The sequence below is a fragment of the Glycine max genome, chromosome 9 (assembly GCF_000004515.6).
Source record: "Glycine max cultivar Williams 82 chromosome 9, Glycine_max_v4.0, whole genome shotgun sequence".
Classification (NCBI taxonomy): Eukaryota; Viridiplantae; Streptophyta; class Magnoliopsida; order Fabales; family Fabaceae; genus Glycine; species Glycine max.
This window is the reverse complement of record NC_038245.2, coordinates 45,834,367-45,851,310: the sequence shown is the minus strand read 5'-3', so window position 1 is coordinate 45,851,310 and position 16,944 is coordinate 45,834,367. Positions and strand designations below refer to the sequence as shown.

General features: G+C 32.5%; 2 protein-coding genes across 3 annotated transcripts; both read left to right on the top strand.

The window, feature by feature from the left end:
• Positions 1–1,523: 1,523 nt before the first annotated feature.
• Positions 1,524–7,938, top strand: LOC100819593 (COP9 signalosome complex subunit 4). The gene is made up of 15 exons (XM_003534363.5): positions 1,524–2,140; positions 2,319–2,450; positions 2,537–2,688; positions 3,473–3,576; positions 3,695–3,755; positions 4,092–4,184; positions 4,284–4,384; positions 5,529–5,637; positions 5,732–5,776; positions 5,855–5,923; positions 6,000–6,091; positions 6,189–6,231; positions 6,783–6,842; positions 7,075–7,134; positions 7,729–7,938. The coding sequence occupies exons 2-15, from the start codon at positions 2,321–2,323 to the stop codon at positions 7,801–7,803; spliced, it is 1,194 nt and encodes a 397-aa protein (XP_003534411.1). The 5' UTR covers positions 1,524–2,140; positions 2,319–2,320; the 3' UTR covers positions 7,804–7,938.
• Positions 7,939–11,016: 3,078 nt separating this feature from the next.
• LOC100814257 (autophagy-related protein 3) lies at positions 11,017–15,578 on the top strand. Of its 2 annotated transcripts, none has more exons than XM_041005127.1 (10): positions 11,017–11,354; positions 11,471–11,541; positions 11,672–11,788; positions 11,879–12,045; positions 13,046–13,131; positions 13,814–13,865; positions 14,289–14,354; positions 14,620–14,747; positions 15,062–15,163; positions 15,300–15,578. In XM_041005127.1, the coding sequence occupies exons 1-9, from the start codon at positions 11,194–11,196 to the stop codon at positions 15,156–15,158; spliced, it is 945 nt and encodes a 314-aa protein (XP_040861061.1). In that variant the 5' UTR covers positions 11,017–11,193; the 3' UTR covers positions 15,159–15,163; positions 15,300–15,578. The 2 variants fall into 2 exon arrangements, with proteins under 2 accessions (XP_040861061.1, XP_040861063.1); XM_041005129.1 differs by having other exon boundaries at positions 11,018–11,354; positions 13,058–13,131.
• The last annotated feature ends 1,366 nt before the right edge of the window (positions 15,579–16,944 follow it).

Here is a 16,944-nt window from a genome sequence, read left to right as displayed (position 1 = left end):
ATTGAATTTTCAAGAATGATTTGTAATTCATCATTGTACATGAAATTATTTAAATTAAGCAATGGTGACTTAAAATTCTTAGAAAAAAAAATTACGTCTTGGCATAAGTCTTATGAAAAATATACAAAAAAAAGTTAATGAGTAAGAATTTTTTAGTCAAACACAAATAATGAAATGTATAAAAAAAAAAATACATAATGACTGTTAGTAAAGTTAGGAATGAAAAATTGACGCCTTGGATTGGGTCGAGTTATGTTTGACCTTAACTTGTCCCTAAATTCATTTAGTCAAATTTTTGAGACTTTAACTCATTCTTAGACTCCAATTCATCTAATATTTATGAGCTAATATAAGATGAGTTGGGTCAAGTCAAATTTAAAGAATCAAAATAGCTTCAAATTTTGCACCTACTTGGATTCACTCGAAAATATAACATAAGGTTTGTTTAATTGTTTTTTTTTTAAATCATTTTAAACATAATTATTATAAAATATTTTCCAAATAGGAGTGCATGTGTTAGAGGCTTATTTTTATTTGTGTGCTGTGAATATCTAAAGTGGTTCCACTATATTTCTCATCCATATATCACTCACTCAAGAGAGACCTTCACAGGACTTATTTATATTCTTTTTGTATGCATTATTTGAGAGGATGACTAGGGAGCTTAGTGTAATGTATCATAAGAGGATGATTATTGAGCTTGCTTACATTTATAAGAGCAACACTTATTGTCACTCACACAATTAGAAAACAAGTTCTCCTTGTGTATTGTAAAGTGACACACACTGCTACTTTCAACTACTACGTAACACAAACTTATTTTCACTGTATATGTGGAGTAGATACAAAACATTTTTTTTCTGTTATGTATTTTTGTTTAGCTACACAACAACATAAATTTTTTTCCATCAAATTTAATTTTGTAAGAAAAAAAGGTTGTAAAGTGAAAAGACAAAAAAGAGGGATATTGCTCCCTGATTTATTTTTTTTCGGAATGATGAATCTAAAATGTAAAATTACATTTTGCGGAGCACTCTCTTTTTCGGCTTTCAGATGATCTATTGGAAAGATAAAAAAGCATTCCAAAAAATTGCTAATAACAAGGCCCTAAAATCAATTCAGTAACTTTAGCTAGGATATTTCTAAACACAGCTCCATCTTTACTTGTGCACCTCCTTACACTCATTATTTTTCCAACTATATCCTGTTTTTTTCAGAAGTTAGTGCACCCCCTTCTCTGTCCCCTTTATTCTTTATTTCGTTCCATACTAGTATCTCATTGTCATTATCACCGAATGAAATCATACAAATGAGCAACATTCAAGTAAATGAGTAACACTAAAACTCCAAAACCTTATCAAGGAATCTGATTAGGGAAACTCCTTGCCCAAACTCTCTCACAGTAATTAAAAAAAGTTTGTGCAGTGAACCCAGTCATGGCAACACAAATTCCAAATTTCTAGGCCTACTAAAAGACATTAAATTAATTATTGAAGCAACCATCAATGAATTCAAATAACATTGATTGCTGCAATTATAGTTTTATACCTGTGATTTTAAATCAAAGTGAAGCAACAGGTTCTAGGGATTGGGTTCTGTGCAATCTAAACAATAAAATGAGAATAAAATTGTGCTAATCAATTTGTCATAAGGGTAGATTGAGTTTGATTTGGGTGCTTCATTTGGATTTAGGTAATTATAAGAGATGGGGAGGGTAAGTTTTGTCTCAAGTTGCAGAATAGAAGGGGGTGTAGTGATCTTCATTGAAAGAAAAGGAAAGGATACACTTGAAACAAAGAAGTAGAAGTGGGTGTAAAAGTAAAGATGGAAGGTGTATTTAGCAACATCCCTTTAGCTAAAATTTAGGCCCAGCCTAAAGTAAATGTGAAGTGGAATAAGCAGCCCAATGAAAAGTGTCAGAAATTTTTTGGGTGAAATGAACCAACCGGGTGGAACAGTTTTCATCAGAAATTAAGAACCGAGGACAATATACGAAGGTGAAGAGGGTTGAGTTGAGAGTTCAGACTTGAGAGAGTGTCGTCGTTGATTCCAATTCACGACGCAGGAGTGAGGAATCACAACCTCCACCGGCGAAACCTGTAACTGTCGGCGACGCTCAACACTCGCACTACGCCGACAGGTAAACCTCACCAACCGATTTCACTCTCTACTGCATGATAATCACTATCTTTTCACTGTTTATTTGTTACAACTTGCTAGAAATATTGAAGAATTGGAAATTCTGTACTAGTTTTTTATTTTAATTTAGGTTTTATAAATTTTGTTGCGTTGTGTTGATGAATGTTGACGTGCAACAGTGATGGAGAGTGCTTTTGCAAGCGCTTCTGCGATTACAGACCAGAGGCAAAAGATAGAGCAGTATAAGCAAATACTTGCTGCCGTCATTTCATCTAATGACATTGTTCAGGCTAGGAAATTCATAGATCACAGTTAAGTCTCTTTTCCCATCTAGGGTTTTTATGCGGTTAGTGTTCAACATTATCAAGCTCTCAGACCTTCGAATTTCATATTTCAGTGTTATCAGATGATGTTCCATTAGTAGTGTCTCGGCAGCTTTTGCAGACTTTTGCTCAAGAGTTGGGAAGATTGGAGCCTGAGATACAAAAAGAGATTGCTCATTACTCCCTTGCCCAAATTCAGCCTCGTGTTGTGTCATTCGAAGAGCAGGTTTTGAATTTTGTGCATTCGGCTAACATACTGCATGCTTGTAGTAATGTTTTCTCTCGGTAAATAGGAAACGTTTAGTTATTACTTCTTAACTGCAATTGGGATTTTGTTGTTGAGAACAAAATCGAAAAATTAAAATAAAACTACGGCTCTGTGTAAGCATGCTTGTCATTTTGTTGACTAATCCTCTGCCCTTACTTTGCTAATAATCAATTATCTTGTAAATTTTCATTTAGTTTCATGGATATTACTTATTTACGTGTTTAGGGATTAAATTCTACAGTACAAAAGATAAGCATAAAAAAAAAGGCAATTTAGTTATTTGAACACAACAATTGTGCTCTTTGGCCCAATTGCATAAATTGTAGTGAGGTGGTGGCTGGGAGAGGAATGAATCATTCTTTTTATTCAGAATAACAGAATCACAAATTTTAGTTATGCATTCAAAGACTTCATAAAAAAAGTATAGTCATCAGGGTTTTTGATGTCTGGAGAAGTTGAAACAAAAAGTGAAGTTAAATTTTGAGAAAATTAAATAAATTATTTTGTACTAAGTATTGTATGAGGAAACTTGTAACAAAAAAAAAGTTCTATGATGAAACTGGCTAATTGTAATTGTGAATTTGGTCTTTGCTTCTAAGCAAAAAGTTTCTCTCATCATCACATTATGTATTTTTGTTTTGGCCCATCACCCAATGCATGTTTAAGTATACATTTTTCCTTCCTCTTGCATTTGGTTGACTCAATTCAATTACTCTAATGGCCACTTGTTGTTTTATCATAGGTTTTAGTTATTAGAGAGAAACTTGCTGAGCTTTATGAATCTGAGAAGCAATGGTCAAAAGCAGCTCAAATGCTCAGTGGTATTGACCTTGATTCAGGAATGAGGTTTCAGAATTTCTTACCTCCCATATTTATTTTCTTGTGTAAACTATTATAATTATAATTCAGCCAAAATTTAAGATGTCTCTCTTTTACTTATTTGTACTTTCATTTATTTTATCAGGGTGATTGATGATGGATTCAGGTTGTCAAAGTGTGTCCAAATTGCTTGTTTATATCTTGAGGTATTGACTCTTTTCTGCAATGAAATCTATATTTGATTGAAGTAGCGGCTATTGGGAGTCATAGCAAGCCACACAAGAACATGAGTATCCATATCTATAATTTTTAGTCTTAAAGCATGCCCTACCTGTTCTTGTTCTACATCTGCATATTCAAGAAGGTAATATTTTTATAACTGAAATGTTTATGTTTCTCGTACTCTTATACACATGCCTAAGGAATAATTTTAATGCAGTAAGTATGGCAACTATTCTTCCTTTTTTTAAATATGATTGCACACTTGTTATTAATGCGAGAGCCATAAAATTTATTTGAAAAAAAATTTGCTTATTTGGCAGGACGATGATGCTGTCAATGCTGAAGCTTTTATTAATAAAGCATCATTCTTGGTCAGCAACAGTCAGCATGAAGTTCTGAATTTAAAGTACAAGGTTTGAAAATGATAGCTGCTAAAGGGTAACGGAGCTTAAAAGATAGATGCCTGTGCCTAGCCTTATCTGTTTTTCCCATTTTTTCCTTTTTGTTTTCAGGTTTGCTATGCAAGGATTTTGGATTTGAAGAGGAAGTTTTTGGAAGCAGCATTACGATATTATGATATATCTCAAATTGAGAAAAGGCAAATAGGAGACGAGTATGTATTTTCATGTTATTTTTCCCTCCCTTAGGTTTTACATAATCATTTTAGGGTGAATGAAGAGAATCTGTTTGCATATATCTTGACTTTGTGTCATTGTACCCCCCATCCTTTTTTTTTTTCTGTCATGGGAATAGTCTCTCGCGTTTGCCTATATATTCTTCAGCTTATATTTTCTTTTGAAATCACTATTGTTGCAGATCCCAGAATTTAGCTTGATACTACAATCCAAATCCTTGTTTCAATTGAGAAAATAAGGGGTTGTTTGGTTTGAGAACTTTTTTTTTTCATTCTCTGTTTTTTATTTTTAATTACAAAAATGACACCCTATTATTGTTTTCTACCCAAATTTTTGAAAATAGTAAATAGAGTGAAAACAAGGTGGCATTTTTATATATTTATAATTGAAAGTAAAAACAGAAAACACTTTTTCATATCCTATGGCCCCTAGGATTCCAACTAACAACCATACATGAATGCTTGATTGAATGCTTAATACTTGTGTACCTGATATTTGTGCCAGAGTATGAATCTTTGACATTGTAAACGAAACTGCCTAGTGTGTGTTTGAAAAACTATCAGAAACTGCATTTGATGCCAATACACCATTTACTTTCTTTCACATTTGATGCCATTGAAAGTGGGGCAACACATACAAACACACTGTTTTCAAGTAGTTTTTGCAAACTGCAATTTATTTGTTAATCTTGTGCATTAGTACTAGATAAGGGTTGTTGCCTTCCTTAATTCTGATGATAACATTCACATTTTTTGGGTCCATAATGAATCTATTTCCTAAACTGCATTCTAGTTTGGTCTACAAACAGTATTACTTTCTCAGTCCATTGGGAGGCAATATCTACATCTTGTAATTGACATTCTGTGTTTTAAATGTGGTATCTCAGAATTTATTAAACCTATAGAAGAACTTAATATGTGAGTGAGGGCCAAATGATGCTAAATGTTATACATATCATGAACATGGGCCTTCAACTTGGCTGGTCCCCTGGCCAGGAATAAGCTCATATTTGTAATATCTTTGGCATGTGTCCAATGTGGTTTATGTTTAGCCTATATATTACATTTATCTGGAATGCTATGGCTCATAGGCAGGCAGTTATCTTTATTTATAATATTATAGGGAGATTAATGAGGAAGCACTTGAACAAGCTTTATCTGCTGCTGTTACATGCACAATATTGGCAGCTGCAGGACCTCAACGTTCCCGTGTTCTTGCCACTTTGTACAAGGTGAATGTTTACACATTAAACAATATACAGATTTTAGAATCCTGTTTGCAAAGGTCAAATCTCATAATATATAATGTTTGTGGGCTTGGATTAGGATGAGCGGTGTTCAAAGTTGAAGATCTATCCAATACTGCAGAAGGTATCTCCCCCTCCCCATCCCTCCTCTCTCGTATGGCCTTCCACACGGATCACATAACATGAATCTCTTGAATATCAGGTGTATTTGGAGAGAATTCTCAGAAAACCAGAAATTGATGCTTTTGCAGAAGAATTGAAACCACATCAGGTTATTTTAGTTATATGGTATCTTCATATATTTTGAAGTAATAGTCAGTATGCTTCAGCTTTTACTTTTCGAACAGCAAGCTCTTCTTCCAGACAATTTCACTGTGCTGGACCGCGCTATGATTGAGCACAATCTTTTGAGTGCTAGCAAACTCTATACTAATATCAGGTTTGGGAAATTATACTACCAGTTTATTTCTTATGTCTAGATCATTTTAACATTATTAGGTTACACGCATTTTAAGCTATGTGTGCCTCTCTTGCAGCTTTGATGAGCTAGGCACGCTGTTGGGGATCCCACCTCACAAGGTATAGAATTTTGTGTCAAACAGTTATACTTATTTTTTGGCAAAGAGCAAATAACAGCGGTGCCTTTTATAGAAAGAAATATACTTCTCTGTAATTTACCATGTCATGTTTCTGGTGTATGTCCCTTTTTCATGTTGAAGATTTATTTTTGTTTAATCATCCAATTTAAATAATGAAAAAATGTTCAATGTTCCCAAGGATTGACTTGGTGATGATGACTCGTGTTAATTACTGAACGAAGGTTACAAACGAGGAAAATTGCTCTTGTATTTTTTCTCTAGGAATGCTAGCAACACAGTTTAATATACTCTATTATTGGTTAAAAATATTTTGGAACTACAAAATCATGAACGAGACATTAAATATGAAGTGAGACCACAAAATTTTATAATTTCCAATAAGATTATGCCTATCATAAAGAGCGTGTTATAAAGAATGTGACAATGTGTTGTTAGTTCTCTCTCTCTCTTTATTAACGTTCGATGGTCCTAAAGTTTGTTATATTCTATTTATGTTGATATTTCTTTCTCTCTAATAATAACTTTTCTCAGGCCGAGAAGATAGCATCAAGAATGATTTATGAGGATAGGATGAGGGGCTCTATTGATCAGGTATAAATAACAATTGCGACCTCTGTTTATAAAAGTATTCTAAGGAAATAGGAATAATAGTTGAAGGAATCTTCTTGTTGGATTGCTGTATGGGAACTAGGAAAAGGTTTAGGGTATGATGTAGGAGGAGAGTTTTTAGCTGTTCTGAGAGTGGGGAAAACATTATTGCAAGGTTTTTTTAGTTTCTAAACCTCTTTAAAAAGTTATGGTATATTTTTATGATTTATTGCAGGTTGAGGCTGTGATACATTTTGACGATGACACTGAAGAGTTGCAGCGATGGGACCAGCAGGTAATTTTGTTATAAACATCTGATACTTTGGATGTCAGTGGTTGTAGGTTGGATTAAATGAATAATCGGGGAATGATTATAGGTGGGTTAAATGAATAATCAGGGAATGTTTGTAGGTGTATTAAATAAATAATCAGTGAATCTCACACTCTCACATCTGTTGCAGTTACATAAAAGTTGTGAAAATTTCAGTGATATATTATAGCACACATTTGAATTCTTTTAAAAAAAATATGAATAGCTAAAACTCTGAAAAATTAAACATTCTTTCCAATTTTAATATTTCTTGAAGAATGAATCTCAGAAATAAATAAGTTGATGTTGAGTTTAAGTTTTCGATATAATCAACTCCCATGGGCCTCAAGAAAAGGAGAATTAGAAAAGTAATAGTTGACTTGTATACCTTATGTATGTTACTTTTGTGCTTAAATTAAATGTACTTGTAGGATGGACTTGTGTTTACATTATAGCACGTATACTGTGAGGACCATATTGTTTAACTTCTGATTGAGCGAGTCAGCGAGTTGTGCCGCTTTAGTAACCATCAATAGTTCAATTTCCTCACCCTTTTACTGATGATGGTTTTCGTTGCAGATTGTGGGCTTATGTCAAGCCCTCAACGATGTTTTGGATAGCATGGCCAAGAAGGGTTTTCCGGTTCCTGTTTAACGTGGATGGTTGACAATTTCTTTGTTTATACATTCTTAGTAAAGCATCTTTTTTTTCTTTTGTTGATTTTTTGTGAACTTCATTATACAAACGAAACCATTAATTTCCTCATATATTTGGTCCAAATTTGGTTTACCCCAAGGGCTTGTTTAATTACTGCTTCTGCTTAACGAGTTTCTGAAGCACATCTTTGTTGTGCTTTTTGGTTCTCCGCAGGTATTTACATTCTCGAAAATTTTATTCGGGACATCTTTTGTTTGTGGTTAAATGATGTTGTCCACTTATTTCTTATCTATGGCATTTTATAAGCAACTTTATTTAATAACGAGAAAGATTGTGTTCCACTAGTTTCGATAAAACATCTGCAGGCCATTCAGGGAAAAAACCCGCAGAACTCTTCTAGTTATTTCGTTATTTACAAACAATTCAGCTACGAAGTATCATAGTCACGACTTGCCACACGAATACCACAACGTCTATAAGTGAATGCATTAGTTTTTATAATTGTAAGATATGTTTGGAATAAAATATTAGTATAAAATTTCGTATTTTTTTTATATTAATATATCACAAAAAAATAGTGTAATATTAATGTAAAACCAAAAATCCTAAATCAAAATAAAGATAATAGTTCATAAATTACAATTGAAATTTGAATGTGATGTTGATATAACAAATTTTCATTTATTTAATCAGTATGACATTGCATTATTACTTTTAATACTGATAAGAATATGAAACTAATTAGTACTAATTTAGTAAGAGTTATATAATATTGATATAATATTCTTCAGTTTTCTTCATCACATAATTTCTCTTATAATAAATTTCTTCTTTCCCCACTTTCGTACAAAATATTGTAATTTTTAACACGTTCAATAATCAACATTTATTTGATATCACAAAAAAAAAATCATGCCTTATTAAATCTTTTAAAAAAATAGAAGTAAAAATAAGGAATGAGGAACAATCAAGCAGGGATGACTAATCATTGTAAAGAATAACTTCTATTTCTATGAAAATGAAAGATATTCATCTCTCAAAGATATCCTTCTCTTACCATGGGATTAGTAAGTAACACAAATATGAGTATTTTATATTTCTAGCTGTTTTTGTAAAACTTGTACTAAACATGAAAAAGTGATATTCCTAAGTCTGCATTCTCAAGAATCTTTTTTGATACCTTGAAACAAATGTCTCTTTACAAAGAGATGAAATATTCAAAATTCATCCACTCAAGTCAGAGTTAGTTTGAATATACACAATATTTTGACAGAACTGATCTAAATCATAAATACGAAGTACTTATCAACCATAAGAAGTAATTTTGTAGAATGTCTTTGAAGTAAATTGTGTGCAAGAAACACCAGATGCTTAATTTACCATTATTTAGCTGCCCTATTTCTAAGTTGGAACGGCATAGCTTGCTTCTTCTGCATAATGAAAGCAAGCAGAAATATTTACCATAATGAAGCCCATCAATATCATGCCAATGACAAATCTCCAGCAGCCAGTGCACAACATCTCTCCCCAAATGTACTGTGTCTACTTTCTTCTGTTTCCAAATAATTTTCCTTCTTACCCTCAGGTTTTCTAAGTAATGCACCCTCAAATTCCACAAGTCCCTTGTCTCCGGCAAAGTCTTCTAAAAAATCATCTGCGTCTTCATAATCAAAAGATTCCAACTTGTCAAATCCATTCTTCATTTCTTCCGTCTGTTTCTCTTCATCAACATAGCCAGTTGCCTCAGCCACAGCACCACTATATTCCACCATAGCCTTCTCACAATTGGAATCAAGCAAAAGCCTTTCTGGGTCTTCAAAAGCAATCAAATCAGTTTCATCATCATTGTTGAGACACGAATCGGAGCAAGAGCAAGTAGAGAATCTATGTCAAAATCATGACAGGGGAGTGATCTAAAAGAGTCCCAATGATGAAAATCCCTCTCCATTGTGGATAACCTCTCTGAAATGTGGTGCAAATGATGGGGTTTTGATGGATGATGAGAAGAAACTTGGGCAGCTAACAGGTTTCCTATGAAAGCGAGTTTATGTTTGATGTCGTTGGAGATGGAGTCCTGGGACTGAGTCTCGGGGCCAAGCAGCAACGCTTGGTCGAGTATAGATTGGAGTTCTTGGAGTTTTGCCTGCAAATTTTTGTAACTCTTTGCCATTTTCTTCAGGCTTCAAACACTGCCTATTGTGTTTCGTGGAAACGTTTCCACAATTGTCTCTGATTATAGATGGTAACTGTCACCCCATTTACTCAACCGTTTTCTAGATGAAATCAAAATTATTGTCGTGCCAATCAATAGGTCGTTTTTATTTATAAATACGAGTATAATTTTTTTTACATATTTTAAAGAAGATTGAGTATCAAACAATTTTGCATTTTAAATAGAATTTATATTTATTTTTGTCCCATTAATACTTCCTTTTTTCTATTTTAGTATTTGAATGAATATTAAATCAAATGAACATCAAAGAAATTATAATTTCTCAGAGGATAAAAATCACAGATTGGATAGGATAAATAATACGATAAGACAATCACATCAAACAATTGATTCAAATTAATAGGATAGAATAATTTACTAACGGGATCTTAAAAGGATAAATTTAAGTATAAGTATGTTAATATTATTTTTAATTAGCAATATACTTTCCTTTTGTAACTCCCACATTACTAGGAGGAAACTTCAAGTTTAATTAAAAAACAGTGCTACCTATTATTTTCCCATAATATTTTAATTAAAAGCAGTAGTAAAAATACTTGCAGGATTGTAAGTAGATTGTTTTCATACTAAATAAATATAGAGGTTTCTAAAGATTCTTTTTATTATATAATTCTAAGCATATAATATAAAATTATTAAAAATTAAATAGAATATATGTTTACCATGTAAAATCATGAATTATCATAAGATTATCAAATTTTGTAATAATAATTTTAAAAATCATATCTAAAGTTATTTTTAATTAAATGATAAAAAAAATTAACTTAATTATATTTCTAATCCCTAAAATTTGAAATAAATTCAATTTTGGTATATCTTATTTTATAATAAAATAAAAGATTAAAAGTATATCTTAACCATAAATTTATCATATTGCCAAATTTAAAATATTTTTCTAGTATTATCTATATAAATTACTTGCTCCGAAATTAACAAACATTGATAAAGTATATATAAAAACATTTCCATATATCATTTGATGATGCCCTTTTCCCTTGTGTTATATATTTTTGAGCAATCTACATCGATGAGGTGTTGACAAAGGAAACGTGTAGTACGAGGGCCAATTTCCAAAAACCTTTTGTCTCGCAACCTCACCTCTTCCTCCTTCAATCTCTTTCGGAATTTCCCAAAATCCTTAGTGGGAGGAAGAGATGGTTCTGACTCAGAAGATTCACGAAGCTTTCAAAGGCACCGTCGAGAGGATCACTGGCCCCCGAACCGTTTCCGCCTTCAAAGAAAAAGGAGTTCTCAGTGTCTCCGAGTTCGTCACCGCCGGCGATAATCTCGTTGCCAAATGCCCCACCTGGTCCTGGTAATTCTAATTTTCATTTTTCCGTCTTTTCCTGATTATATTCAAATTGCCTCTTTTAGCCTTTCGAAATCCCAATTTGAATGATTTAGTAAATGTGTGATTCTGTTTTCCAATAGGGAATCGGGTGATCCAGGCAAGAGGAAGCCATACTTGCCACCTGAGAAACAGTTCTTGATTACTAGAAATGGTATGATTGAGATCTGAGTATGCCTTTACATCATGCGTGTTTTTTTCTTCTTCTCCTAAAAGCAAGCAGTAATATCTGAGAATTTCCTGTTCTGTTTCATGGTCATGCTGATTTTTGGAGTACTTAACAGTGCCTTGTCTTCGGAGAGCTGCATCTGTTGAAGAAGAATATGAAGCTGCTGGAGGGGAAGTTTTACTAGATGATGAAGATAATGATGGCTGGCTAGCAACTCATGGGAAACCTAAAGGTATGTATTGCTATTGGACTGGAGGCTTGTAAATTGTGTTTTGGCTTTAATCCTTTTATCTTTTGCCTTTGCATTCTTCTTCTTTTCAAGAAACCAAATCTGACGAGGATGAGAATTTACCTTCCATGGAAAGCCTAGAAATCAGCAAAAAGAATTCTATTAAGAAAATTCCTTCCTACATGGGAGCTGAGGAGGAAGAAGATATTCCAGATATGGCAGAGTTTGATGATACTTCCAATGTTATTGAAAATGATCCTGTAAGTTGATACCACATTGTTGGAACTTGGAAGTGGGCTTTCTGTTTCCTAACTGTCCTGCATCAATTTCAGACTTGATGTTTCAGTTTTATTGAATCAAATGAAGGACAATAGAAATATACAGTCTGCTATTTGCAGATGTAGTGTCATAGGTCAAAGTTTCTTTTAGGCTGATATTTCCTAGCGTTTATATTCTTTAATTTTGAGAGAGAAGTTGGGAAGAGATGTCTGAAGAGCAGTCATGCTGCTGCACAGTAGTGTCATCACATTTTCAGTATACATTTGAGATTTTGGGTGTCATCACTTATTCAGAATAATCTTCATGCATATGATCAAGGAATAACCTAAAGACCTGTTTATTTCTGTTTACTACTATAACTATGCTTTTCCCCTGCCTTCTCCTTTTAGAGGGCTATTAACTTCTCTAATGGCTGAAAAGCCTGAAATCCTTTATTTAAAGTCAGTTGCCATTTACTAAGTGATCATAAATGATTTTTTTAAAATGACCATCCAAGTATTTTACTAATTCAGTAACTCCAAAATGGAGGTTTGTGTATCTTGATTGAGCATGGTATGCACCAAACCCAGTTGTTTCAGGGTACATCATGTCAACAAATATAGCTGAATGTGCATGCATCATTACAACCTCTTTGAGAATTTAGAATGAAGCCTAGAGTGACCCTAGAACCACATGTTAATGGCACCTAGTTTCTCTACTCCTCATTCACAGTTAGTATGATGGTTCAGGAGATAATTTGAGTTAAATGACTGTTTCACTATTCTCTTCTAATGTTTAAGTAGGTAGGCCATGACGCACCTGATGGTTTATTTAGTTTTTATTTATTTATATAATTTGTAATAATATTTCATATATTTCTCCATTTGATTTATTTATTTATTTATTTTAAGAATTAATTCACTTTACCAGTTCCTGCTATTTATTTGATACTGATTCAATAAATGTGATTCATGTCTTTAATTTGTTCTTATGCTAATGGAGGCCACTCTTCAGTCCACATATCTAGTCGCTCATGAACCTGATGATGATAATATTCTTCGAACCCGAACTTACGATGTCAGTATCACGTAAGATGTGTTTCAATATAAATTTTCTTGACTGTCATTTTATGCATGCTACTCTCTACTTTGAACTCTCCACTAGGTTTATTAAATCTCTCCCTCTATATTAATAATTTTTTATGACTTTAATATCTATAACACAAATTGTTGAAGTGGAGTTCTTGCATCTTCGAGGGTGACTCTTTTCCCCCAAACTCGTTATAAGATAGGATTATGTCTATGGCTTCTCTTTAATGTTTTCATTATGGTTGCTTCAACGAAATTGCTATTTATGATATGATGAAAAATTTGGTATCCATGATCCATTGTTGAGTTTAGTTTTGATACTGTATTTATAAAGTTTTAGGCAGATTCTAAAATTTCACCAGTTATAAGCAATTATTTTAGGAACAAAAACCAGAAACATCTTTAAAGTGTAAACTGAATATGGTCTATTGTTTTAAGAATTATAAATGTGAAACATGTCACCAAACAGTTTTTTTTAAAATGTTTCTGTGGACAAGAACTGTGGAAGTGGTATAATTTTCTATTTTGGACAATATCTTATCTTGCCATAGTTGTACTTTACCACCTTTTAAAATCAGTAAGCCATACCTTACCACTTTTTTAAATTAATAATATACTTCATAGTAGAAGCAAATAGTTTTCAGGCAATGATTTTAAAAGGTGGACCTTGCTCATTTTGCAGGTATGATAAATATTATCAAACACCACGAGTATGGCTTACTGGGTATGATGAGGTTTGTTTTATTCTCTTGATCCTTGTAACTATAATTTAGTCACTTTTGACTAGTCTATATTGGGCTATAGCAGAGCTACTAGAACTAGAATTAGCATTTCTGATTTAAACTAGTGAATAAAACCTGATGTGTCCAACCAAAAAATAAAATAAAAAAGACCTGATTCTTAACACGTGGATGAACTATAGTAAATGTATTCTTCCTAGTTTTTATGAATAAGGATGGAATCATTTGCACAGTCCCCCTGCCATCTATATGAAGTATTGGGACTACAAAAATGAACTTGTGTCTGACATTCGTGTCAAACTTGGAATTTTAGAATGAGACTTTTCTTGTCGCACACGTTATATTCTCATTTAACCCTTTCATCATTTCCAAATTCCAATTCTATAATTTGCAAACTTATGTTCAATCTTGTGGCAGTCGAGAATGCTTTTGCAACCAGAACTTGTTCTTGAAGATGTTAGTCAAGATCATGCACACAAAACGGTGAGATATGGCACATGAATATATATAGGAGATGTATTTAGTGAGGAGTAAATCTTAACCGTACAACTACACTGGAATGGTCAAGATTAAAGGGTATTAAAATCGTATGACTTTAAAAAAATGTAAAAAAACATGATTTTTGTATTTTAAACTTGACCATTCATGGTTAGATCTAATATTCAATATTTATCTCTTTTATTCTCTCATAAAAAAGACCGTCTCACTCTAATTCTCACAAATGTTTTTTGAACTAAAAATGTTGCAGGTAACAATTGAGGACCATCCTCACTTGCCAGGGAAGCATGCATCTATTCATCCATGTCGACATGGAGCAGTGATGAAGAAAATCATTGATGTGTTGATGTCACACGGAGTTGAGCCTGAAGTTGACAAGTAAACCCTTTCTTCCTAAGATATTGCTTTCAATTGGAGAAACTATTCATTCATATGATATAAATCGACATGGTCTTTTGATTAGTTCAATATGACTACCGTTAACCCATGCTGTGGCACCAATGATACAAATATTTCGTACCAATTAGCTTCACAAACGTATAGTCATTGGATATGGACTTTATCCCCTTACTTCTAGTTCATGAGTCTAAAGTGACATAACTGTTCCTAATAACTAACACACACACACACACACACACATATATATATATGTGTCTATGAGGTAATATAATCATATATACTTATTTCTGTAGGTACCTATTTTTATTCCTAAAATTTATGGCTTCTGTAATTCCAACAATTGAGTATGATTATACCATGGACTTTGATCTTGGTAGCTCCAGCCATTGACTAAGGTAATTGCTTATTGTTTGTACTATTTAAATCCTTCACAAGGCATGGTGCCTCATGCTGTGTAGTTATACAGAATATGCACTTTTCATGACAGATATTAGTCATTGTGATGCTTTGTATTCTTTGGTTTTTTTTCAGATTTTAGCTGCATGTTCGGGTATAACACGGGCATATTGTCCATTGTTGCTTTTCATTGATCCAAATCACCAATACTTTTCTGTTATTTTTCTGCGTATAATCGTTGATTGTCACATCACACAGTTGGTGTATATGTCATGTAAATTATGTCCTTGAGTCATGACTATCAGAATGTTGAACAAATCTCCTTTCCGATGTGTACATAATTGACATATCCATTCGTAAGACGACTATCTAATGTTATGGTTGTCCCTATAATATAAATTTAAACATGCTTGACTTCTTGTTCTTGTCAATGGTTAAATTAATCTGTTTGGCATTCGATAAGTTGATGTCTTTCTAGTTAGCAAATAGAAAATGAAATGACAAAAAAATGGAGTATGTTTGGATTTTTTTTTTGTTATTATTAATTAAAATAATTACAGATAACTTTTTCAGTTCTATTTCTTGTTTTCAAGGATTCGGATAATATGAAAATATTTTAGTTCTCATCGTTTTCTATAGTATGTTGGGAAATTTTGTAATATTTTGTAATTATTAATGAAAATAGAATGTCGGAAAATGAAAGATAATGTGATACTCGTAGAAAAAGCTTTAGTTATTAGACTTTACCATTTCAGTGCAAATACTACCAAATCATGGAATTATCAAAAGTTTCAAATGGTTAACAAAACTTAGTTTGTGTTTTCACTTAAGTTGGGAAGATAGAATGTAAAATAAAGAAGAGTATATTATGCTAAGTTAGTTTATGAGATAATATAAACGATTTATAATTTTTTTATACACTTTTTGAGTGAAATCTACTTGGATTATACCATCGAATAAAATCTAGGATAAAGAAGTGTCAGAATGATAAATATATCTAGGCGTACTTATGTCATAAATGTGTAAACACACACACACCATTATCATGTTTTCTAAATTGTATTAGTATTTTTGAACAAGTTTCTTTTATTATATAACAACTCTTGTGTTTTATGTTGATATAAGTTTTAATAAAACAAAATGGGTTAGAAAGGATGAAAAATAATGCAAGATACCCAAAATAAAATTCTCAAAATAAATAATATTCATAGTATTAATTAAGTTAAGAGCTATTCTAGTAAGATCAAGACCACTATGAGCGATTCAGCGAAAAAAAGGACCACTATGAGCAATAGTTTTTTTTTACAGAACTATGAGCAATAGTTTTTTTTTTACAGAACTATGAGCAATAAAAGCTCAAACTTTATGTCAATTAATTCTTATAATTAATTAATTAATGTAAAATTTATACTCACATCCGGTAAAATTAATTCTTATATTTCCTCATAAATCTTTTTACACTAACATCCAGTAGAATTTAACCATTGAATCATGTTAGTATAATCATTAAAAATTACATTTTAATTTAAAAATATCGAGTCTTCCTGTATATTGTGTCTTATGTTACCACTTACCAGAATGAATCTTGGCCTTCATCTTCCGCAGCGGTGTTAGGGCTTGTGGAGTTAAAATATCGACTCTCAGTTTCAGTGAAATAGAATATAGCAATTCACCCAACTCATATCTTCGTTTCTCTAAACCACGAAATCCAATTACATCGTGCTTCTGCGTTTCGTTACGGTAAGACATTTTGCTTCTTCCTTGCTACCAATTATCCTGT